The 25648-nt window shown below is 43.9% G+C and overlaps 1 protein-coding gene across 2 annotated transcripts in view; it reads left to right on the top strand.

The window, feature by feature from the left end:
- adcy9b (adenylate cyclase 9b) overlaps positions 1-25164 on the top strand; it is a 139202-nt gene extending 114038 nt beyond the window's left edge. The window contains exons 5-10 of one of the 2 annotated variants that reach the window (XM_078240497.1): positions 3872-3974; positions 14982-15187; positions 19185-19344; positions 19782-19930; positions 21786-21824; positions 23867-25164. In XM_078240497.1, the coding sequence (XP_078096623.1) occupies positions 3872-3974; positions 14982-15187; positions 19185-19344; positions 19782-19930; positions 21786-21824; positions 23867-25022 (1813 nt within the window). In that variant the 3' untranslated portion in view covers positions 25023-25164. Of the gene's footprint in view, positions 1-3871; positions 3975-14981; positions 15188-19184; positions 19345-19781; positions 19931-21785; positions 21825-23863 lie in introns of both variants that reach the window. The other variant, XM_078240496.1, reaches the window with a different exon arrangement.
- The last annotated feature ends 484 nt before the right edge of the window (positions 25165-25648 follow it).

Here is a 25648-nt window from a genome sequence, read left to right as displayed (position 1 = left end):
TAACCAAACGAAATTAGCTGAGGGAAAATCAAAAGGGTGAGTCCCCAAAAAGAAGCGCCTGAAACAAAAGACAAAGTAGAAATGAAACTTAAAACATCAAACCTGCAACTCTGCTACCTAGAAGGATGAGCAGGGTACATAGCGACACCATCACCTGCAATTTTGTCTCTCAGGCGCACCATCCTGACTTGCAACAGTATCGCAGTTCTTCTCCTGTTGCTGAGTTAAAGTCTTGGAACTCCCTCCCTGAGCACTATGGGTGTACTCCCACCAACTGAATTTCAATTTAAGGCAGTTCAGTACCACCTTTTTGCAGAAATTAGGGATGAGCAATTAATGCTGGACTTGCCAGTGATGCACACGTCTCAAGAATGAATGTTTTTTAAAAAAGCTTGTCCTGGTAAATTCTAGCATCATCTGCCATCCCTTCTCCTAAAGTGTGAACTCAACCCATAGCCATTCTGATCACTCATTTAGCTTTCTACCCACTAGTGGCCCAAATGTTTTTTAGATTTTCTAGAAATGGCCCTTTTCATAATGCATTTGGCTCAAGTCCAGCAAACTGCCAGAAATTCATGTGGACCACTTAATGGGGAGCCACAAGAATGCAAAAGGAGTGATAAATGCTTATTCCTTCACCATGAACTTCCCCTGTGAGAATAACCCTTTGTGTCCTGTTAATAAGATAACAATGTTCTGGTCTTGAATCAGTTATTAGTTTATAAACAGAAGCAAGCTGACTAATGAGCAAGCACCCTAATTTCAGTGTCCTTGTCCGGACACGAGTTGTTGTAAAGTGCACTGATATATCCAAAACTGTAAAGACAAGTGAATTAATTGAACCTAAGAACTTTAAGTTCAACCAGTGAATAACTGCCTGGTGAATTCCAACTCTGTTGCTGGAACCTCCAAATGCCTCTATGGACTCTCCCTTTCCTAGTGTTGGGGGAAGTGAAGCCTCATCCCTTTATACAGTTCTGGCTGTTATAAGCCAGGTAAGTTTATATGTCCCATTCACTTTGAGGAACTAGGGAAGACGGGTTAGGGTGGTCAGGTGGGAGGTGGCGTATTGGGCAGGGTACATGGAGTGGGTGGTTGTGGATGGGGACTGTTGTCAGGAGGTCCTGTGGGCAAGTGGGGGGGATAAGTCCATATCATAGTTATCCATGCGTCAGAAGTACTTTTAATCCTTCTAACCTTTCCCACCTTTGTCATGTAACTATTCCAATTTAATTCAATGGTTCAAATTGTTCCCATTGCAGAATAATTGCCCTTTGGAAGTTTAAAACTTTTCCAGGCAATTACCCTGCAGTCCTTGTGTGTGGATATCTGAGGGTGGGAGTACACTTCTAGAACTCAAAAGTTCTGGGCTAATATTGTGATACTTCTAAGCTGGCATGACTAGGTTATCCATGGTTGGAAGCAAAGCTTTGCTGTCTACTATTCATTTTGGCTATCTGGTTACTGCAAAGAAATTACCTGCAATTTTCCTTTTTTGCTTTTCTGTTGATTATTAGTCCTGGATTGCTTCTCTTGCTTCATTTGCTCTTGATGCATGGGCCTGCCATGCTGTATCTTAATCTACAGAACAGAGTTGGTATTTAGATACCATGGCTTGCATTCCCATCTGTCTCAGAATTTAGGGTTTCCATGTTCACAATCACCGAGCTAATCAGATCGGAGAGGTTTAAAACACAGTGAAGTACAGTAAGTGTACAAATGAGAATAAAGCCTAATATTTTTAGTTATAAAAAAGACTAGCTTTGGCTTGTTATCGGAAAAAATTAAGCTGTGCTATGTTATATTTTTGTGTTAACCATTCATTTAAAAGAAAAATCGGTTTGTGGATTGCCCACATTTTTCTAAGATTGTTACAATTCCAATACAAACTGAGCAGATTAAGGGGAATGTAGTAGCAACTTTTACACATTTTGGGAAGATAAGTATGCTTTTAAGATTTGCTTTGAAGATTATCTGAAATACATCAAATAAATTTAACTGCTAAAAGTCTGATATAAGTAGGTTTTTCTTGATGCCAGTCTCTCTGGCAGTTACTGCTAAAAGTTGCCAGAACATGTGTGCATTCTCTGAAGGATTACAGCACATGCCTCAAGATAAATGCAGGAGTTCCAACCAAACAGCAGTTAGTGATAAATAGGTTAAATCTATTTCCTGATTGCCTTCCGAGGCAGAAGGGGGTTGGTTTATGGTTTTACACAAGGAGCCCTTTTTGCTTTCTCATCTGTTCTTCGCTTTCAGCAAGTTTGTGCTAGCATTAAACTTTGTTTCATACTCCATTTGTTTTGCTACATTCCTTGATTTTTCAGCTGCATAATAAAAAGAAATACTCAACCGATCTGGCAGCAACTACAGGAAGAGAAACAGCGCTTATGTTTCAGAATTGTGATGGAATCCTCTTCACTTCCCTGAATGAGTGCAGCTCCTTCAACACTGAAGAAGCTCAACACTATCCAGGACAAAGCAAACCCACTTGATCAGCACTCATCCACCACTTTCAACATTCACTTCTTCCACCACTGACACAGTGTGTACCATGTATAAGGTGCACGGCAGCAGTTCACAAACTCCTTTTTTTTTCTGGTTTCTTTTTGTTTATTACAAATACGTTAGTACAAAACAATTACAAATACACAAAGAACAAATGTGAAAAATACATTACCAATGGCTAACGCCATCCATTTATCAGTTACTACCTTCTATTTAGGAAGGGTTCACTAACGGTCATAGTTGTCCAGGGCATTGTCCGCTAAATACACCTCCATTTACAAATCATAACCTACAAAGTGACAAACATCAGTACAACACAACAAAAAAAAAACATTGCAGCATATCCGCCGCCCTCCAGGGCACCACCTCCCGGGTTTTGTTTTGACAGCATTAATCAAACCCTCAGCCTCAACCACCTAGAAGGACGAGGACAAGAGGCACATGAGAACACCACCAAACCTCTTTCCAAGCCATACACCATCCTGACTCGGATCTTATTGCTGTTTATTCACTGCTGGGTCAAAATCTCAGAACTTCCCTTCTAACAGCACTGTGACTATAACTAAACAATGATGTAGGTGGTTCAGTATCACCACAAAGGCAATTGGGGATGGGCAATAAATGCTCACTTGCCAGTGGCGCTCCTGAATACATAAGAAAAAGGTCGGTTGGTTAGAAATGTGACAGTTCGAAGCCAATTAGAGAAAGGAGGGAAGAACAAAAGGGGCGGTACGTGTAGGATAGAAAGCAGAAGAGACTAAATTACCTCCAATGTGCACGAATCTTTGCTCTTGTATTAACGTAGGTATTGTTCAGGATGCTCAGTGTCTGTCCAGTGTAATAGCTTGAATACATTTAGGATCAGAAGAATTCTGAAATATTGGTGCCTTCACTTTTCCTTCCCCTGCCCCACCCACCCAAAAAAACTGCAATTGTTGTCGGTAACATTTTTGAGAAATCCTCACTTGGCCCAGCGGGAGCACTCTCTGAAACTTTCTGGGTTCACGTAGGGCTTGAAATCAAAATCTACACTGATCCCGTGGGAGTGCTGCATTATCATCTTTAGGAAGAGACAATAAACTAGGGTCCACTATGTCGTCTTGTGGATGTGAAAGTTTCCATAGCCGAATTCAAATAGCACTGGAATTCTTCAAGCATTCAAGCCAATATTCCTCATTTAGTCAAAATCAAAGTTGCAATTCATTGTCTTTATATTTGCAAGTTTGTTCTTTTTTTAAAATTACGGTATGTCCATCTTATTACCATTATGTCTATACTTTCCCATTTTCAAAATACAGGTTTTGGCAATGAATTTCAGCTTTTTTGACATTCTCTGATTTGACTTGGTTTTCTCTATTTACAGACTAATGGATGAATACTTCTTCAAACCTCCGATTAACAAATTCAGCTTGAATTTCTTGGACTCGAGCTTGGAAAAAGCTTATAGAGGCAGCTATCAAGATGAGGTATGGGTATAGCCCGCATTTGTTGATCTATTTGCTTATTTGGACTAACTACAGTGTGTCTTGTGTAATGCAGTCTTTTCTTCAAAACACTCAGATAATCTCTTAATAAAGTGGTTCCGATCATTCAATCATATTCACTAGAGAAAGGAGGGAAGAACAAAAGGGGCGGTACGTGTAGGATAGAAAGCAGAAGAGACTAAATTACCTCCAATGTGCACAAATCTTTGCTCTTGTATTAACGTAGGTATTGTTCAGCATGCTCAGTGTCCGTCCAGTGTAACAGCTTGAATACGTTTACGTGTGCAAAACATTAGTATACATTTATTAATTCCATCATCGCACCCCTTCTGGCCTGTCAGGGTAAGTTTGTCGTTAGGCTGAGCTTGCCATCTGCTTTTTTCAGTCCACTAATCCGTACCCTACTCTGCTGCCACCAAGTGGCCCTCCTGTGCTGTCTTCACACACTTCGGACCCCCCCCCCCTCTCTCTCTCTCTCTCTCTTCCCCCCCCCCCCCCCACCCCTCTCTCTCTTTCTCCCCCCCCCCTCCCACCCCTCTCTCTCTCCCCCCCTCCCACTCCTCTCTCTCTCTCTCTTTCCCCCCCCCCCCACCCCTCTCTCTCTCTCTCTTCCCCGCCCCCCACCCCTCTCTCTCTCTCTCTCCCCCCCCCCCCCTCTCTGTCTCTCTCTCTCTCTCTCTCTCTTCTCCCCCCCCACCCTCACCCCCCCCTCTCTCTCTCTCCCCCCCTCTCTGTCCCTCTCTCTCTCTTCCCCCCCCACCCTCACCCCCTCTCTCTCTCTCTCCCCGCACCCCCCTCTCTCTCTCTCCCCCCCTCTCTCCCCCCCTCTCTCTCTCCCCCCCCCTCTCTCTCCCCCCACCCCTCTCTCTCTTCTCCCCCCCCACCCCTCTCTCTCTTCTCCCGCCCCACCCCTCTCTCACTTCTCCCCCCCCCACCCCTCCTCTCTCTTCCCCCCCTCTCTCTCTCTCTCTCCCACCCCCTCTCTGTCTCTCTCTCTCTCTTCTCCCCCCCCACCCGCCATCACTCTCTCTCTCCCCAACCCCCATCACTCCCCCTCTCCCCCACCCCTCTCTCCCCCCCACCCCCCTCTCCCCCCCCACCCACACCCCCCTCTCCCCCCCACCCCCTCCCCCTCCTACCCACCACCCCCCTCTCTTCCCCCCACCCCTTCCCCCTCTCTCTTCCCTCTCCTCCCCACCTCCCTCTCCCCCCCACCCCTCTCTCTCTTCCCCCTCATCCCTCTCTCTCTTCCCCCCCCCCACCCTCTCTCTCTCCCCCCCCCCCACCCCTCTTCTCTCTTCCCCCCCCCACCCCCTCTCTCTTCCCCCCCCACCCCTCTCTCTCTTCCCCCCCCCACCCCTCTCTCTCTTCCCCCCCCACCCCTCTCTCTCTTCCCCCCCCCCACCCCTCTCTCTCTTCCCCCCCCACCCCTCTCTCTCTTCCCCCCACCACCCTCTCTCTCTTCCCCCCCCACCCCTCTCTCTCTTCCCCCCCCACCCCTCTCTCTTCCCCCCCACCCCTCTCTCTCTTCCCCCCCCACCCCTCTCTCTCTTCCCCCCCCACCCCTCTCTCTCTTCCCCCCCACCCCTCTCTCTCTTCCCCCCCCACCCCTCTCTCTCTTCCCCCCCCACCCCTCTCTCTCTTCCCACCCCCAAACACAACCCCCCACACAACCCCCCCCCAAAACCCCCACAACACAAACCCCCCCCCCAACACCCCCCCCACAACTCTCTCTTCCCCCCCCCACCCCTCTCTCTCTTCCCCCCCCACCCCTCTCTCTCTCCCCCCCCCCACCCCTCTCTCTTCCCCCCCCCCCACCCCTCTCTCTCTTCCCCCCCCCACCCCTCTCTCTCTTCCCCCCCACCCTCTCTCTTCCCCCCCGCCACCCCTCTCTCTCTTCCCCCCCCACCCCTCTCTCTCTTCCCCCCCCCACCCCTCTCTCTCTTCCCCCCCACCCCTCTCTCTCTTCCCCCCCCCCCCTCTCTCTCTTCCCCCCCCACCCCTCTCTCTCTTTCCCCCCCATCCCTCTCTCTTTCCCCCCCCCACCCCTCTCTCTCTTCCCCCCCCCCACCCCTCTCTCTCTTCCCCCCCACCCCTCTCTCTCTTCCCCCCCCCACCCCTCTCTCTCTTCCCCCGCCACCCCTCTCTCTCTTCCCCCGCCACCCCTCTCTCTCTTCCCCCCCCACCCCTCTCTCTCTTCCCCCCCCCACCCCTCTCTCTCTTCCCCCCCACCCCTCTCTCTCTTCCCCCCCCACCCCTCTCTCTCTTCCCCCCCCACCCCTCTCTCTCTTCCCCCCCCATCCCTCTCTCTTTCCCCCCCCCACCTCCCCCTCACTCTCTCTCTCTTCTCCCCCCACCCACTCCTCTCGCTCTCTTTCCCCCCACCCTTCTCTCTCTCCAGCCCCCCCCACCCCCCCCGGCCTCACCCCTCTCTCTCTCCCCCCTCTCTCCACCTCCCTGGCCTCACCCCTCCAGGCCCCCCCCCCCCCCCCCCCCCCAAAGCGCTCTCCCTGCCTGCCCCCCCCCCCCCCCTCCCCATTGATTCGCAATGGTAATAATTCTTTCTCCCTAATGGGGCAAGACGTGGTGGGGAAAAGGATTCAAATAGGTAAATATGCCTTGCATCAAATTATCCAAAGTTCATTTCACCATAGGCTAATGTTGCTCCATTGGAAGATTCCAGTGGATCCCTGTTTGCCTAAATATTTAGATTCTATTGGCAACCTTAAGTCTTGCCCAAACCTCTAACCTTGATCCCACTGGCTTACTGTAAAAAGTGAATCCAGACTTAACCAAATTCGAGATCTGGCTGGCTCTGTTTCTATGGATGGTTATACAGATGCTGATTTAAGTGGCAATGCTGGTGTGACATTACTGGATTGCAGAGAAATGCAACCTAAAGGTGATGAATTGTTCACTGTGTTTGGGGTGATTAAGAGTTCCAAAGTCGCTCCAGAGTGATGGGATTTATAATAGTGGTGGGCAGCCTGCAGCCGGGGGGCCACATGTGGCCGGCCCATCTGGGTTCTAAGTGCTGCCCACGCAACATTTTGTTGACCGTTGGCCATGTGCATGGCTGTCGTATTCCACTGATTTCCATCGGCGTTTTCTCCTACTGGTATGATTGAAGTGATATACATGTCGAGCAAAAACAAATGAAGTGAGTTGCATGCTGGTTTACTGAGAGAGCAGTGCGCTCCCTCTGTGTCCAAAGTGTAAATATTTCCTTTGTTGTTATCATTTAAAGTTGATAGTTTTATTATATAAATGATTTAGCATTTTCTATAACTCATTATGAAATATTTGGCGTGTATTAAATGTATTTAATCTTATTCATGGGGTCATGGTTGGTGAACAAGCACGATTTCAATCTTACAGCCCACTGAAATGAAGGAAGGCGCTCGTGCGGCTCACTCACTAACCTAGGTTGCCCATCACAGATTCAAAGAACTATTTTCGTACTCTGTCTACTCATGATTCCAAGCATTCAGGTTCTTGGATATTTCCAGCATCCCGTGTGGTTCAGTATTGAGCTTCACTCACCTGATGTCTTAAAGTTTTCTCCTGTGGCTGTAAATGTCAACCATTGCATTGCAAATCCCATCAGGCATGGAAATTTCCAAAGACTGGCAGCAGCTTTTAAATACAGGAACATGTCATCATTAGGTGTTGCTCTGTTGATTGAGCTTGCATGGAAATCTAGAAGCTAGTTACATTTTTTTGTTCTTTCCCCAGAGTACAATAATATTACTTGTGTAGCAAAACCCTTTTCTTATATAGCCCAGTTCTTAAAATCCCATATTGATGGTTTCCATTAACTTTCAAAATCTTGACTCTGGTAATTGTGCAGTTTGTGTGTTAAATGAACATTTGAGGCTGAAAATTCTGTTTAATCACTAACTTTACAGTTCAAAAATGGATAAGCTACAACTCCCAACAGTTTATCCTTGTTAATTATAGATTGGTCCGGCATAGGTGCCAATCATTCTGCCTGTAAGGCTGCTGTTTCCTATTGCTGAATCTAGAATCTTAAGAGGTTCTGGCTCTGTTTGCATTCCTGTCAGGCAGCTAAAACTATTGGCATTGAATCATCGATTAATCAAATAAACTGAGACTAGGGCTATTGGCTTCATTCAGATAAACTAAAACTACAAAAACAAGTAATGCAATACAAGGCCACGAAGAGAACAGTCTCTCCCAGCCCATGGCTCTGCAGATGTTCTTCTTACGTGTGTCCGGACTGGATTTTAACTTGGAAGGGGCTGAACACTTAACTGTTGAAATGGTAAATTTCTGACGGCTAGTTTTTAACCCCTCAATTCTGCTGAGCACTTACGATGCAGAATTTTCATTTGGCACTTTGTGCTGACTTTGTTGGAAGATAGTGCATTGAATTAGAAGTTTACAGCACGAATCCAGCCTGTTGTACCCAGTGCACGTTTGCCCCAGTGCTTTCTGACCCACCTTAGTTTGCTCCAACAGTGCTTGACTCCAAACACAAGCATTGTTGGAGTAAAAACAGAAAATGCTGGAAATACTTACAAGGCCTGGCAACATTTGTGGAGAAAAAAGTAGAGTTCATGTTTCAGGTCTGTGACCTTTCATCAGAACAGCGCATGTCCCTGTGCAGTGTCTCCTTACAGACCAGTAAGTAAAGCACAGCTCTGCAGCATGGCTGTTCGCTGATTCCTGTTAAGATATTCTCATTACTCTTGTGTCTCTGTCTGTTCACACTGCTGAACTTAAACTGATTGTAGGAGAGCAGCTTGGCGAAACTTGTTACTCATGCCCTCCCTTATGGGAAAACACACTGCCTTTTCTTGCCCCCCTCAAACTGATCAAAATCAAAGCGTGGATGCACTTCTGCACTCGAGCATTTCAAACTGCATAACCCGGGTCTAATTTGCTGTCCACTGTGCAGTCAATCATGTCAGTTCGTAGCAGCATAGATTATCTTCCATGCTCCTAACTCACTGCCCAATTAAAACCTAAAATAGGTGACCTGTCTGCGTATTCCAATAGAATTTTCAGTTCATGCAAGGAAGTAAATTAATGATGATGGAACAGATCAGTTTCTGATGCATCAGTGCTGTAAGTCTCGTAAACAGCCAGACTGAGAATATAAATGGTAACTGACTAAGCTATTAGTTTCTGAAATCCAATAGCCTTGGTGATAGCTTAGTAACAGTGTTCTGATTTTGTGAATTTGATGCTCAGTGTATTATCTTTTTTCTGATTCTCTGGCAGTGCATTCCAGTACACTCGCTATTGCATTTTTGAATTGCACAACTTGTGCTGCTGCCTCTGTCAGAGATGTGTATTGTGGGGGAATGAACATGCTGCCCCCTACTGACTGACAACTGCACAAAGAGATAGTTGGCTTGTGTTTGTACAGCACTTCATTTCTCAAACATCTCCATATGCTTCATTACAATGAGTTACTTTGAAATACAGTTGCTTATGTTAACAAATTTTAAACAAATTGTGCTTTTGATTTATAAACGTTTCTATAGTTTTAAAGTACAACTGGCTGTTTTAATTACTGTACTGTAAGAAACAAGGTTGTGTGCATAGTCATGAGCTTGGAGACATTACTCTCTCTCATGGACTTGTGTGAGACTTGATCAACCTGCAACTGCACAAATGCATGTTTCCCCTCATTTATCTCACTCACTAAACTATTTGCTAAATGAGTGTAACCAAGATTCTCCATTTCTACTTCAAAATTCCAATGGGTGCAATACTTCAAACTTTACTTATTAGTGTCATAAGCAGGCTTACATTAACACTGCAATGGAGTTATTGTGAAAATCCCCATGTCCCCTAGTTGCGCCACACCGGCGCCTGTCCGGGTACACTGAGGGAGAATTTAGCACGGCCAATGTATCTAATCAGCACATCTTTCGGACTGTGGGAGGAAACCGGAGCACCCAGAGGAAACCCACGCAGACACGGGACTCCACACAGACAGTGACCCAAGCCAGGAATCGAACCCAGGTCCTTGGTGCTGTGAGGCAGCTGTGCCAGCAGCACTGCCCCACCGTGCTGCCCACCTTTTTGTTTTAAGATAAGGATCTCTCGGAATTGGGCATGATGACATTTATAATCAATTCTTATTGACTTACTACCAGTGCTACATGACTGGTCTTTAAATCTCCTGATTTTTGTCTTGATTCGCTCACCTGAAGTTACACAACCTGAACCATCTAATATCCTGGACAATGTTTATCCTTTAACCAGTGCCACATGTTACATGGCCATTTATCACTTTTGATGTTCATGGGACCTTGCTGTGCACAAAATGTGCAAATGTCTATCTACATAACGCTGCATTTTGAAATTCATTTAATGTGTTTTTATTTTCTAATAGTTTCTCAAATTATTTGTGCCCAGTTGATCTGTCTCTGCTCCTGTGATCTTTAACTTTCTGTACTCTTATCAACTCCAACCAAAGGAATTAAATTACACTTGACCATTTAGTTGCTTTTGGCCATGCATACATTGACAACCAATATTCTGCATTAACAAAAAGTGTTCACAGATTGCTGTGACAAAATCTCTCCTGACCCTTCTGTTTGTGGAACTGTCATCATATGTCATCACCTGGACACTTCAGATGAAATTCAGAATTGCCCTTCACAAAACAAATGCTTATGGGGTGGCACAGTGGTTAGCACTGCTGCCTCACAGCGCCAGGGACCCGGGCTCAATTCCCGGCTTGGGTCACTGACCGTGTGGAGTTTGCACATTCTCCCCATGTCTGCGTGGGTTTCCTCCGGGTGCTCCGGTTTCCTCCCATAGTCCAAAAATGTGCAGGTTGGGTGGATTGGCCATGCTAAATTGCCCCTTAGTGTCAGGGGGACTAGCTCAGGTAAATGCATGGGGCTATGGGGATAGGACCTGGGTGGGATTGTGTCGGCGCAGACTTGATGGGCTGAATGGCCTCCTTTGGCACTGTAGGATTCTATGATTCTTAGCTCATGAAGCATGCTGTGGGAAATGAGACTCATTTATTGGTGACCCAAAACAGTTTTCCTCGCGTGTTTGCTTTTATATTTGTTCTTGGAATGTGAACGTTGCTGGTAAGGCCAGCATTTTTATTGTCTCCTTCTAATTGTCCTTAAAAAGATGGTAGTAACTACCTTCTTGAGCCCCTGCTGTCCATGTGATATAGGTACATCCATAATGCTGCTAGGGAGTGAGTTCGAGGATAGGAACAACAATTCCAAGTCAGGATGGTGTGTGACTTGGAAGGGGACTTAAAGATTGATGTTCCCATCTGTCTGCTGACCTCGTTTCTCTATATTAAGAACAAAGAACAATACAGCACAGGAACAGACCCTTCGGCCCTCCAAGCCTGCGCCGCTCATGTGCCCACTAGACCATTCTTTTGTATCCCTCTATTCCCAGTCTGTTCATGTGGCTATCTAGATAAGTCTTAAATGATCCCAGCGTGTCCGCCTCAATCACCTTGCTTGGCAGTGCATTCCAGGCCCCCACCACCCTCTGTGTAAAATACGTCCCCCTGACATCTGTGTTGAACCTTGCCCCCCCTCACCTTGAACCCGTGACCCTTTGTGTTTGTCACCTCCGACCTGGGAAAAAGCTTCCCACTGTTCACCCAATCTATGCCCTCTATTAGGTCGCCCCTCATCCTCCGTCTTTCCAGGGAGAACAACCCCAGTTTACCCAATCTCTCCTCATAGCTAAGACCCTCCATACCAGGCAACATCCTGGTAAACCTTCTCTGTACTCCCTCCAAAGCCTCCACGTCCTTCTGGTAGTGTGGCGACCAGAACTGGACGCAGTATTCCAAATGTGGCCTAACCATCGTTCTACACAGCTGCAACATCACATGCCAACTTTTATACTCTATGCCCTGTCCAATAAAGGCAAGCATGCCATATGCCTTCTTCGCCACCCTCTCCACCTGTGCTGCCACCTTTAAGGATCTGTGGACTGTGTCTATACTCCTGATGGTTCTGCCATTTATTGTATAGCTCCCCCTTACATTAGATCTACTGAAATGCATCACTTCGCATTTATCTGGATTAAATTCCATCTGCCATTTCTCCGTCCAATGCTCCAGCCTATCTATATCCTGCTGTATTCTCTGACAATGCTCATCACTATCCGCAACTCCAGCAATCTTTGTGTCGTCTGCAAGCTTACTGATCACACCAGTTACATCTTCCTCCAAATAATTTATATATATCACAAATAGCAGAGGTCACCAGTACAGAGCTCTGCGAAACACCACTAGTCACAGACCTCCAACCGGAAATAGATCCCTCCACTGCTACCCTCTGTCTTCTATGGCTAAGCCAGTTCTCCACCCATCTAGCTAGCTCACCTTTTATCCAGTGAGATTTAACCTTTTGCACCAGCCTGCCATGAGGGACCTTGTCAAACGCTTTACTAAAATCCATATAGACGACATCCACGGCCCTTCCCTCGTCAATCGTTTTTGTCACCTCCTCAAAAAACTCAACCAAATTTGTGAGGCATGACCTCCCTCGTACAAAACCATGCTGTCTATCGCTAATGAGACTATTCAGTTCTAAATGCGCATATATCCTATCTCTAAGAATCTTCTCCAACAACTTCGCTACCACGGATGTCAAGCTCACCGGCCTATAATTACCCAGGTTATCCTTGCTACCCTTCTTAAATAACGGGACCACATTTGCCATCCTCCAATCCTCTGGGACCTCACCTGTGTCCAGTGAAGAGACAAAGATTTCTGTTAGAGGCCCAGCAATTGCATCTCTCGCCTCCCTGAGGAGTCTAGGATAGATGCCATCTGGCCCTGGGGATTTGTCTGTCTTAATGTTTCTTAAAAAACCTAACACTTCCTCCCTTGTAATTGAGATTTTTTCTAACGGGTCAACACATCTCTGAGACAATACCAGTCAACATGTCCCTCTCCTTTGTGAATAATGATGCAAAGTATTTGTTTAGGATCTCACCTACTTCCTTTGGTTCTAAGCATAATTCCCCTCGTTTGTCCCTGAGAGGTCCGATTCTTTCCCTAACAACCCTCTTGTTCCTAACGTATGTATAAAATGCCTTGGGATTCTCCTTAATCCTGTCTGCCAAGGACATTTCGTGACCCTTTTTTGCCCTTCTAAGTCCCTGTTTGAGTTCTTTTCTACTTTCTCTGTATTCTTCCAGTGCTCCATCTGTTTTTAGCTGCCTGGACCTCATGTATGCCTCTTTTTTCTTTTTGATTAGTCCCACAATTTCACTGGTTATCCACGGCTCTCGAATCCTACCTTTCCTATCCTTCCTCTTTACAGGCACATGTCTGTCCTGCAGTCCTATCAACTGCTCCTTAAAAGACTCCCACATGCCAGATGTGGATTTACCCTCGAACAGCCTCTCCCAATCAACAGCCACCAAATCCTGCCTAATCCGGCTGTAGTTAGCCTTCCCCCAATTCAGTACCCTACCCACAGGACAACACTCGTCTTTTTCTATTACTATCCTAAAGTTTACAGAATTGTGGTCACTAGAACATTACAGTGCAGTACAGGCCCTTCAGCCCTCGAGGTTGCACCGAACAGTGAAACCAATCTAAAGGCCCATCTAACCTACACTATTCCAATGTCATCCATAAATATCATCCACTATTTGCCACATGTTCCCCTACTGCAACTTTGATGACCTGACTGGGCTCATTCCCCAGTACTAGGTCCAGTGTAGCCCCCTCTCTAGTTGGACTGTCAACATATTGTTCCAAAGAACCTTCCTGTACGCATTTTATAAATTCTTCCCCGTCCAGGCCCCCAGCCCTAAGCGATTTCCAGTCTGTGAGGGAAATTAAAGTCTCCCACTGCAACAACACTATTTTTTCTGCACCTGTCCAGAATCTCCTTGCATATCCGTTCCTCAACTTCAATTATAGAGGAACTCACCAAGGTTCCTTAGACAGCACACTCCAAACCCACAACAACTATCACCTCGAAGGACCATGGCAGCAGATAACCTGGAACACCTCGAGCTCCCCAACCATCCTGACTTGGAAATATATTGCCGTTCTTTCACTGTCGCTGGGTCAAAATCCCAGAACTCCCTCTTTAACAGCACTGTGGGTGTACCTTCACCTCAGGGACTGCAGTGGTTCAAGAAGGCAGCTCACCACCACCTTGAGGGCAACTAGTAATGGGCAATAAATGCTGGCCTAGCCAGTGATGCCAAATCTCGTAAATGAATACAGAAAAGGTTTGGGATTTGGAAGGTGCTGTCGAAGGAACTGTGGCAAGTTACTGCAGTGTGTTTTGTAGATAGTACACACTGTTGTCACTGAGCACTGGTGGTGGAAGGAATGAATATTAAGGTAGTGAATGAGGTGCCGATGAAGCTGGTTGCTTTGTCTTGGATGGTGCCAAACGTCTGTGCTTTCATCAAATGCCACGCAAATCTTCCTTACTGCATCTAGCTCTGTTTTTAATGATTTCAACATTTTGTATCTTAGTACCTGTTGCTCATTCCAGTTACCTGGACTCTAATCCTTTTCTTTTGACATTTTGTACATCTTAGTCAGCCTTTATACTATGATCTCCACTCTCCGTGCAGAAATATAAAACTTGTCACTCCAGTTTTCCGGAAAGGATGCAGCAGCTCAGTTTTAATAGAAATGTTTGCAAATCATATAGAAATGAGCAGGAATGAAGAGAAACGATCAAAACCTTATGAAGGGAGAGAATAGGACAATACATGGATATAACAAAAATGGGAGCCAGACATCTGAAATACAATGGAATTGGTATTTGTAGGACAATATTTCATTGAAGTTGGATGTAACAGACTGGTAATACCGTTGCTTGCTTGAACCAATTTCTCTACATCGAACATTTTATACGTGGAATTGCATCTGTAAAGATCATGCCGTTCCCATCTGTTCTGCTTTATATGTTTGTGATGCCCTGGTACTTGATCTTCTTGAACACAGACAGTGTTTTTTATTTTTGTTTCTTTCCCCAATAGGTTGTGAACAATGCATCAGAGAAGACGTTTGCGAGTGCCACATTCAGTTCACTCCTTGATGTCTTTCTCTCCACCATAGTCTTCCTCTTTCTCTCCATCACATGTTTCATGAAGCAGGGACTGTGTACATCACCTTCGCATGCCTCTCTTGTGGTTTTTGTCCTTGCGATCCTGCTTCAAGTGCTTTCCTTGGTTATCTCCATCAGGTGAGGCAAGCATGCTGTGTGTAGATGGCTGTGTGCATTGGGGGTCCATGCTCCATGGGAAAGGGCTGCCAGAATTTCAACACCCTCCATAAACCACTGTTTGTGTAAATGTCTCAGTGCATCTACTCTGTAGTTCTTCATCGGGTGCTTCCCACAGGTTGCTTAGCTTTAAGTGCGAGTGAAGCTTTGTTATATAAAAAAGATAATTGGGGAAAAAAACACAAATCAGGGAGGCCTGTGTTACCATGTTGTTGATGCAGCATTGCATTTTGTATAACAGCTTAATGATGTTGAATTCCCATGTTTTTACAATGCAAGATGTGTAATTAGGTATTTGGGCTTTGGGTTAGATTGTTTTATTTAACTGCAACATCTGATCAGATGTTTGATTTGCTATGTGATGCAGAGTACAGGTTTGGGCAGTTGCTTTGGTTATTATGAGTTGCATAAGTACAATTTTGGAGCAGTAGTTGGCTAGTTGACTCTTTGCTTGCTCTGCCATTAAATAAGATCTCGGCTGATTTTAGTTTAACCTCAACTTCACATCCCAGCCTACCCTGATCACCTTTCTGATCGCGGATCTGTCTACCTCTGCCTTAAAAAGATTCAAAGATTCTGCCTCCACCACCTTTTGAGAAAGAGTACCAAAGACACATGACCCACGAAGAAACTTCCTCATTTCTGCCTTAAATGGGTGACACGTTATTTTTAAACAATGACCCCCAGTTCTAGATTCTGCCACAAGAGGAAATATCCTTTCCACATCCACTCTGTCAAGTCTCCTCAGGATCTTGTGTTTCAATCTAGTCGTGTCTTACTCTTCTAAACAAGTCTTGCCTGTCTAGCCTTTCTTCATAAGATAACCCACCTATTCCAGGTGTTAGTCTAGTAAATCCTCTTTGAGATGCTTCCAATGCATTTACATCCTTCCTTAAATAAGGAGACCAATACTGTGTACAGTATTCCAGATGTAGTCTGTATAACTCCCTAATTTTGTGTTCAATTCCCCTCATAATAAACAATAACATTCTGTTAGCTTTCCTAATTACTTGCAGTACCTGCATACTAACCATTTGCAATTCATGTGCTAGGATATCCAGATCCCTTTCCACCTCAGAGCTTTGCAATCATTCACCATTTAGATAAAGTGCTTTTTTTATTCTTCCTGCCAAAATGAACAGTTTCACATTTTCCCACATTAAATTCCATTTGCCAGATCTTTATCCACTCACCTAACCTATCTATATACTTTTGTAGCCTGTCCGCTTCCTACCCATCTGCATCATCAGCAAATTTAGCAATCATACTTTTGGTCCCTTCATCCAAGTCATTTATATAAATTGTAGAAGGTTGAGGCCCTAGCACTGATCACTGTGGCACACCATTCATTACATCTTGCCGACCAGAAAATAATCCATTAATGCTCACGCTGCTATTATTTAGCCAATCTTCTATCCATGTCAATGTTCTCCCACGTCATGAGCTTTTATTTTCTGCCATAATCTTCTGATGTGCCACCTTATCAAATGCCTTCTGAAAATCCAAGTACAGGACATCCACTAACCTTTGTCCACAGCACGTGTTACTTCAAAGAACTTCAATAAATTGGTTAAACATAATTTCCTTCTCTCAAAACCATGTTTACTCTCCTTGATTGATTTGAATTTACCTAAGCGCCGTGTTCTAATGTCTTTACTAATAGCTTTCAACATTTTCCCTTTCACAGATGTTAAGCTAACTGGCCTATAGTTTGTTTTTTTTCTTACCCATTCAAATAAAGGAATTACGTTCACCACATTCCAATCTAATGGAACCTTCCCTGAATCTAGGGAATTTTGGAAAACTTAAACCAATGCATCAACCATCTCGGCCATTGTTTTAAGACACTAGGATCAAATCCATCAGGACCTGGGAACTTGCGAATCCACTGTTCCAACAATTTGCTACTTTCCCAGTGATTGTAATTTTCTTGAGTTCCTCCCCTCCAGTTCCCGACTTGCAGCTATATTTGGGATGTTATTCGTATCCTCTTTTGTGAGACTAACACAAATTATGGTTGAATTCATCTGACATATCCTTATTTTCCATTATTAATCCCCAGACTCACTTTCTGTAGGATCAGTGCTCACTTTGTTAACTCTTTTCTTTTAAAAATATCTATAGAAACTCTATTATCTGTCTATATTTCTAGCTAGCTCTTTTTTTGTACTCTAATTTTTTCCTTCTTAATACACTTATTGTCATTTTTTGCTGTTTTTTATATTCAGTCCAGTCTTCTGACCTGCCACCCATCTTTGTTCAATTATGTTTTTTTTAAACGTTTAAGTTAACCACTAATGATGGGACCTCCCTTTGGACTTTTTTCTCTCGTTGGAATGTAGCTATTCTGTGTGTTCTGAAATGTCAGTGTTTAAAAATATTAGTCTTTTCCTCAATGTAAAATTCAATCAGGTTGAGTGGTTTGGGGTAAGGGGTGGGGGGTGACTTGCCTTAGCTAGCCTGCTGTTTCAGCACTGAAATATCTGATCTCGGCAAAAGGAGTAGAATGATATGGTTGACCTCAGCACCATGTTAGTGCAGTGGTATCTCAGTACTGTACTGGAGTACCAACCTGGATTTTTAAATCCTCCAGTGGACCTGTTTGATTAAGGTCAGGAGGCCCGTGAAGAAATAGTCTAAATAGAAATGTTACCTGCAAGAAAGTGCCCGATCCATACTTGGGTGGTTCTTTCGGTGATTATATTTTGTCACGTCTTATAATGATGGGGCCTTTTTTATTAACAATACAAAAAATTTCAACAGCATCTCTTTTTCTCCCTGCCACATTCCAGCACTTTTCCCATTGTCATATTTGAAGCTGCTTTCCCCACAAATTTGCTTGGGTGAGAAAACTTCTGTGTCCTCACTGTTACCCAACCAGTTGCCTCAAGCAATCTTAATGCGTGCACTAGAGTGAGACTAGATCTCAACAAGCTCTCAGCAAGTGACAGAGTTTTCAGATGTTGGACTTGTTTAATAATTGAAAGATATTGCACTTTCTGTGGGTGCTTTGGATGTTGGCGGCTGCCTCACCTAGCTCTCTGATTGTAGAGAATTGAATTGAAGGTAGTGATGGATTGCAATAGGTTAAAAACTTTTAAAATTGTCACAATCATTCTCAATTTTATTCTCCAGGTCCCATGCTGCCACCAGCAATGTAGCTGGCCATCTCCCCATAAGGTGACTAGAAATGATACTCCAGCCAGCCACCTGCAAAATGCATTCAGGCCACCTCAGCTGACACCACCACCCCCCCCCACCAAGCCCCCAAAAAATCTAGACTTAAGGTGGTGACATGAAACGTAATTTGTCGTTTGGGTGTTAAAGATCTGGAATTTGTGCAATGCAGCACAAATTTATGCAATTTTCTTAAATTTTACAGCCTGTCCCAGTTCGGTCCGAATAGCCTGTGAAATAACATTGAATTGCAAAGCAGAAGCTGCGTTTCAGTGCAGACGATTGAGCCGTGCTTTCTCTCCAAATGACTGCCCAGCTCTGGTTATTTTAGTTTCATGGCCAGCTCCAGCTTCTTTTAGAAAACTGTCTACAGCTCCATCTCCTGGAAATAACTAGTATTGCACACATGCAGCAACGTGCAATCAACTGCTAAAAGCACAACAGGTCAGGCAGCATTTGCGGAGAGAGCCAGACAGAGTAACGTATCAGATGCTTGATCTTTCATTTTTTGTGTATTTTTCGAACTTTGTCTGTTTATGCTAGAATACAGAATAACAAAGTGCAGGCACTGGTATTCAGGGTCCAATATAAATGCACAGTTCATACTTGGGCCACTTTATTAGTCAACAGAATCAAGGTTATTTTTTACATTGCAGTTCTGTACCCTCAGTTTAGATGTAAAGGCTGTGGGTATTTGCAGGAAATATATGAATGTAATTTGGAATTGCTGCTTTAATGTATTACCCATTTATTCTAACCTCAGCTCACTGTTCCATTGTAGAATGGCGTTTTACTTGGATGAGGTGATGCCGTGTACCAAAAGACTAATGAGGGCAATCTCAGGTTGGCTGCCTCGTCATTTTTTCGGAGCCATTCTCATCTCTCTCCCTGCTGTTGCTGTGTTCTCCCAGTTCACATGTGAATTTAAAACAAATATCAATGTGAGTATCCTTGGATCATAATGGGGAAGATCCACAAAACAAGTGGTGAATCGATTTTGACTAAATTTGCCTTAATTCTGTTGAATTAATTGTCCCTTTGGGTTATTTAAATGGAATGCACACTCTGAAAGGGTGGTTGAAGATTCAATAGTAACTTCCAAGAGGGAAGTATTTGCAAGGCGATGGGGATGGTGGGATTAATTGGTAACTTTTTCAGAGAACAAATGACTTCCTCCTCTGCTGTGCGTTATTCTATTATCTTATCACTGTTATATTCTGATTTTTAATATGGCCTTTCAAGTGAAGGCATCTTACCATATTGTTTCAAACAAAACAAAATGGTAATATGCCAGAGATCTTTGCCAACCGAAAAGCACCTTGGTCTGTGCTGAATTAACTGAAATGCATCTTCTTTTTACTTGTGGCTCTTTCTGCAGGTTACCATGTTCTTCTGTTGTGCAATGATCATCACTTTCATTCACTACTGTAACTTCTGCCAGTTGAGCTCCTGGATGAGATTCTCCTTGGCTACTATAGTAGGCGTGTTGCTTCTCATCCTGCTGTATGTGACGCTATGTCCTTCCACGTGAGTATCAAATCCCTTTCACTTCATTTGATATGGGGTTGGATTCCTTTGCAGATGTTACATTCACCTCTCTTTGGTGAGGACTTTATATAAAAAAGAGCATCAAATTGAGTTTGATACAATGAGTTTGAAGCACCAGCGAGTCAGCTGTGAGATTTCAGGGTTTGGGTTTACACCTACACTGCACTATCAGAAGGGAATGCATTACAGAGGACCGTGTCCCACTGGCTGGTTTCGGAGATATGGGATCAGTTCAGCTGTTAACCTGAGGTGAGAAGACCTCTAACAATAGGGGAGGGAGAGGTGGGAAGAAGGTTTTTGTAAGGGACTGCTGGGCAATGTGGGGGGCGGGGCGGGGGACACACACACGACTGAGAACTGTGACAACCACTTTGTGCTGCAAACATTTCCTTCATAATCAAGATGAATAAACTCTTAGGATGGATAGTCTTGGATTCCAGCAGCAATATTCTAGTTTGAAATCAGGTTGTAATCATTTGAACTTCCACGAGGAACTTCTGTTTTTTAAGTATATGATTATTCTCTGTCTCACTCAGAAGAGCTGCCTTTTGGCATTGACCCATTCCCAAGACAGAAATTATTGAGGTCAAATAACAAGTAGTCTTGTGGAGGAATCTAGAGCGCAAGGATACAGTTCCAGAATAAGGAATCTCCCATTTAAGGTGGAAATCAGGAGGATTTCTTCTGAGGTTCATTAATATTTGGAATCCCCTACTACAGAGAGCAGTGGAGGGTGGGTCGTAATATATGTTCAAGGCTGAGTTAGATTTCTGACCAACTAAATGGAGCCAAGGTGGGGCGGGCAGGAAAGTGGATTTGAGACCACAATCTGATCAGCCATCGAGTGGCACAGCCAAGGTTAAGGGGCCACCTCCTACTTTTTAATGTTCTGTGTAAGTTAATCAAATATCCAAATAGCAATAATATGTAAGTAACCAGCAGAAAAAGAACAATAAATCCCTCAAATTCTATAAGCTAAAATATTCTCAACTTTCACTATCTTCCTTCCTTGGGTAAGCCAAAAAGAACATGTTAAATTGTGTAATTCTGATGGGGGTAAAATCACTAAACCCACTGTTCAAGAAGTTTTCACCATGTAGGCTTTCATTTTGGTCTGGAGCTGGAAATTTCAGTTGGATTGGGCCTGGATTCTACTGACTCCCAGCTGATGTTTGCAGCTGGGCCAAACCAAGCTGTTTAAGATGTTGATCTTGAATGTTGATGCTGCAGCCCAGACAAGGCAAATGATCATTTACACGGTTGCTAGTCATTTATGACTTGGTAATAGACCGCACAGTGATCGTTTCAGCAAGAACTACAGTTACATTGTGTAAAGCAAGAGGAATATATTTTACATCATGTAAATAACTGAAAAAAGAGGAGCTTTCAAAGAGGGAGTTAAAGTGCTTGTGTTTTTAGTAGTGCAAGTCAATCATAGGAGGTACGGTAGAGAAAAGATACTATAAATATCTGGAAATAGGGTTTAACTGGGAAATACATTTTGGAGGGGATAGATCAAAGTTACTAATAGCATCTAAAGGAGATTTTGTATTACAGCGATGGGTCTAACTCAAGTAAAACAGCACTTTGCTAAACATCAGCACCCATATTCCTCGCCTATAAGCAATGTTACACGAGACCTTCCCAAACTGTCAATCACAGACATTAACAGGATAATTATAACTTGTGGACAAAGGAATGATGAACCTGTATAAACTGCATTTTAGCTGAAGAAATTAGATGTCTTGGGAAGTGCAAAGGGAGAAAGTGGTGGATCTTGAACATGAATGACAAGACAACTGCTTGCAGACTTATTTTTGTTTTCTCTTTACAGCTTTCCTGATCCCCAATCTGAACCTTTAGAATCATTTGGGTAAGATTTAAGATTCATTATTGTGTCTCTTAAAATAGGTTGTGGAAAGTCTGTAGCAAATAATTTAACAATTAATGCTTTCTCGAAACATCTCAGTCAATTTGGGATTACCGGTTGATTTTTATCTTTTGCATTCCTTGAGCAGGGAAATGGAGTTTCATTTGAAAGAAATGACATTTCCAACAGTACTTCGAATAATGGCACTTCACAGAATACTGCATTACCTCAGTACTGCACTGAATTAGTAGCCTAGATTGTGTGGGAGTGCAGCATTGTCTGAGGTGTCATCATTGCGATAAAACTGAGGCCTTGAGGTTAATTACCAGGGGCAAAATTTTAAAGTAATTGGCCAAAAAGGTTGACGTGAATTGAGAATTTATTTTTGTCCAGAAGGTGGTGGGGCGTGTAACCCACTGCGTGAATAGCAGAAACCCTTTTTGCACTTAAAAAATACTGAGGTATACACTTGAAGTGTAGTAATCTAGAAGGCTACAGACCAAGAGCTGGAAAACGGGATCAGGTTTGATAGCTCTTTGGACAAAATCAGACACAATGGGCCAATTGATTGTTAAAGATCCCACCGCAGTTTTTCAGGAAGTTCTCTTGGTGTCCTGTCCAAATTCATCCCTCAACCAATATCATTAGGACAGTCCATCTAGACATTGATCTAATTTTCTGTTCAATGTTATGTGCAAAATTGATTGCCACATTTGCCTATGCGGCACTGACTTTACTTCAGAAGCTATTCATTGGCTGTAAAATGCTTTGAGAACTAAGGACATAAAAGGTGCTTTGTTTCTTATTCACTGGGACTTCAGGGCCTTGAGTTACCCTGGCTATGTGATATCATGTATTTTTAAAAGCAGGCTATAAGTACAGGGCATACATATCCTCTGACTCTGCTGGTCTGGACAAGGTGATGTAGCTTATCATGGAACAAAGTGGGTGGAAAAGTGGCAGATGGAGTTCATTCCAGAGAAGTGTGAAGTGGTGCATTTTGAGAGAGCAAGCAAAGTAAAGGAATACTCGATAAATGGGTGATTATTGAGAGGGGTAGAGTGTGCGGGACCTTGGAGTGCATGTCCACAAGTCCCTGAAGGTGGCAGGGCAGGTATATAGGTAGCAACGAAAGCACATGGAATGCTTTCCTTTATTTCAAGAGATGTATATTAAAAAAGCAAGATGTAAACCTGGAACTGTATAAAAGATTGGTTAGATCACAGCTAGAGCTTTGCACACAGTTCTGGTCGGCACAATACAGGAAGAACATAATTGCTGAAGAGAGTACAGAAGAGGTTTACAAGAATGTTGCCAGGACTGGACAGTTACAGCTATGAGGAAAGATGTGGTAGGCTAAGGTTGTTTTCCTTAGAAAAGAGCAGGCTGTGGGGTAACTTGATCGAGGTGTACAAAATTATAAGAGGCATAAATGGAGCAGACAAGAATGACTTGTTTGCCCTAGTGGAACGATCAGTTACCAGGAACAGAGATTTAAAGTGATTGGTAGGATTAAAGGGGATACTAGGTTAAACTTTTTCACCAAGAGAGAGTGGTAAGTGCCGAGCATTTGCTGTCCGGGAACGGTGGTTGGGGCAGAAGGTACTTGGATCTACTCCTGAGTTGCTGTAGCCTGCAAGGGTACTGTCCAGCTACTGGAAGGTGGGACTAGAATGGGCAGCTTGTTTCTTCAGCAGGCAGAGGCATTTTGGGCTAAATGGTCTCTTCCTGTGCCATAGCTTTTCTGTGATTCTAATATCCTTACTCCCTTGAGAATCCTCTTGACTTTTTTTTTTCCAGAGAAAGCATGCCAATTTACATAATTCCCTCAATTCCTCAATCATTCTGGCTATTTTCATCATTTGTGTTTATCTAAAGTTTTATATATTGTGATGTATACAGGCTAGCATCAATGTATATTGTAGGCAAATCTTGACTCTGAACATATTTTATATAGTAAAACATGCCATTTGTTTGTTGCCACTTGTCATAAAAAGCTCTTTTTTTTCTCTCTCTCTCCCCACCATCCCACCTCCCAAAAGCAGAGAAGTTGGATGCAATATTTCAATGTCAGGTGGAAGTTCAAAGAATCTGGAATTGATCAGACAAGAAGTGATTCTGGATATTGTTTTGTTGCTTCTGCTCGTCTGGTTCCTGAACCGGGAGTTTGAGGTTAGTTACCGTCTCAATTACCATGGCAACGTGGAGGCAGATCTTCATCGGCACAAGATACAGAGCATGAAAGACCAAGCAGACTGGCTCCTTCATAATATTATCCCAGCCCATGTGGCTGATCAGCTCAAGGTGACTCCCCATTACTCCAAAAACCACGAGGATGTTGGGGTTATTTTTGCCAGCATAGTTAATTTCAGTGAGTTTTATGAGGAGAACTATGAAGGGGGAAAGGAGTGCTACCGAGTGTTGAATGAACTGATTGGTGATTTTGATGAATTATTGAGCAAACCCCAATACAACAGCAATATTGAAAAGATTAAAACCATTGGAGCTACTTACATGGCAGCTTCTGGGTTGAATCCATCGCAACGACGTGATAGCAACCATCCGCACAGTCACTTGCAGACGCTTTTTGAGTTTGCCAAAGAAATGATGAGGGTCGTGGATGAGTTCAACAAGGACATGTTATGGTTCAACTTTAAATTAAGGATTGGTTTCAACCATGGACCCCTCACTGCAGGTGTTATCGGCACTACAAAGCTACTGTATGACATATGGGGTGACACAGTCAACATTGCTAGTAGGATGGACACTACAGGAGTGGAGTGTAGGATCCAGGTGAGTGAAGAGAGCTATCGAATATTGAGCGAAATGGGTTATGACTTTGATTACCGAGGGACGGTCAATGTTAAGGGCAAAGGCCAGATGAAAACATACCTGTACCCAAAAAGCACAAACAGTGGGATCATCCCATCACACCAGCACTCAGTGTCTCCAGACATCCGAGTGCAAGTGGACGGAAGTATTGGGCGTTCGCCCACAGATGAGCTTGCCAACCTTGTGCCTTCTCTGCCAATATCAGACAGATCTGTTCGTTACTCAGATAACACTGAGGCTAAAAACTCGCTTTCTGCATGTCAGAAGGTCAATAAAGAACAGGCCAAGGAAACAGATGGCAAAGTGAGTGACAAGGATCCAGAGGAAACAGATGAACTGACAAAGTTACAAATCTCTAGCCGACTATGATGCATCTTTTCATACCACAAACCGGCCTCACTCGGTAGGAACCAGTTCACGTTGGTAGTCTGCGTGACATGATGATTATTTCCGGTTTTTAATATTTTTGTTTTACATCCTGATTTCTGTGTGGATCACAGTAACACAGGATCCAACTCCATTGCAAATGTCTGTGCTGTTTGTGTGGATATTAAGTGCCTTTGGAAAAACTGAAGTATGTACTTCAGGTAATATGGAAGGAGGTAACAGAAAGCATGGCATAATTTAGAACCCTGGATAAAGTTGTGGTTATAACTTTCCTCCCCTTTCCATGTCACCTTTCCCACTAGAACCCAGTCTATTTTTTTTTTTGTTTTCTCAGTGCAGTTTTGTTTTTTGTACTTTTTGTACCTGTCATTATTGTAATGTTTAATTTGGGCTTCTGAAAATAACCACTGAGAGTGGATGGTCAGTGAATGCCTGATGTCAGTGAAAGCCTATAATGGACAAAGGGGTGGGAGTGGGAAGAACTTGGTCAAATGCATTAAAAGCAAGCCCCAAGTAAGTCCTGATTTATTTCAAAGGATCTATTAATGTGCCACTTCAAACTTGAGGGCACAGCATCTGTCTTTCCTTGACTGTACCCACATATCAAA

This window comes from Mustelus asterias, chromosome 23 (genome assembly GCF_964213995.1).
Source record: "Mustelus asterias chromosome 23, sMusAst1.hap1.1, whole genome shotgun sequence".
Classification (NCBI taxonomy): Eukaryota; Metazoa; Chordata; class Chondrichthyes; order Carcharhiniformes; family Triakidae; genus Mustelus; species Mustelus asterias.
Note: the sequence above shows the minus strand (reverse complement) of the source record. Positions and strands in the feature narration are given on the sequence as shown.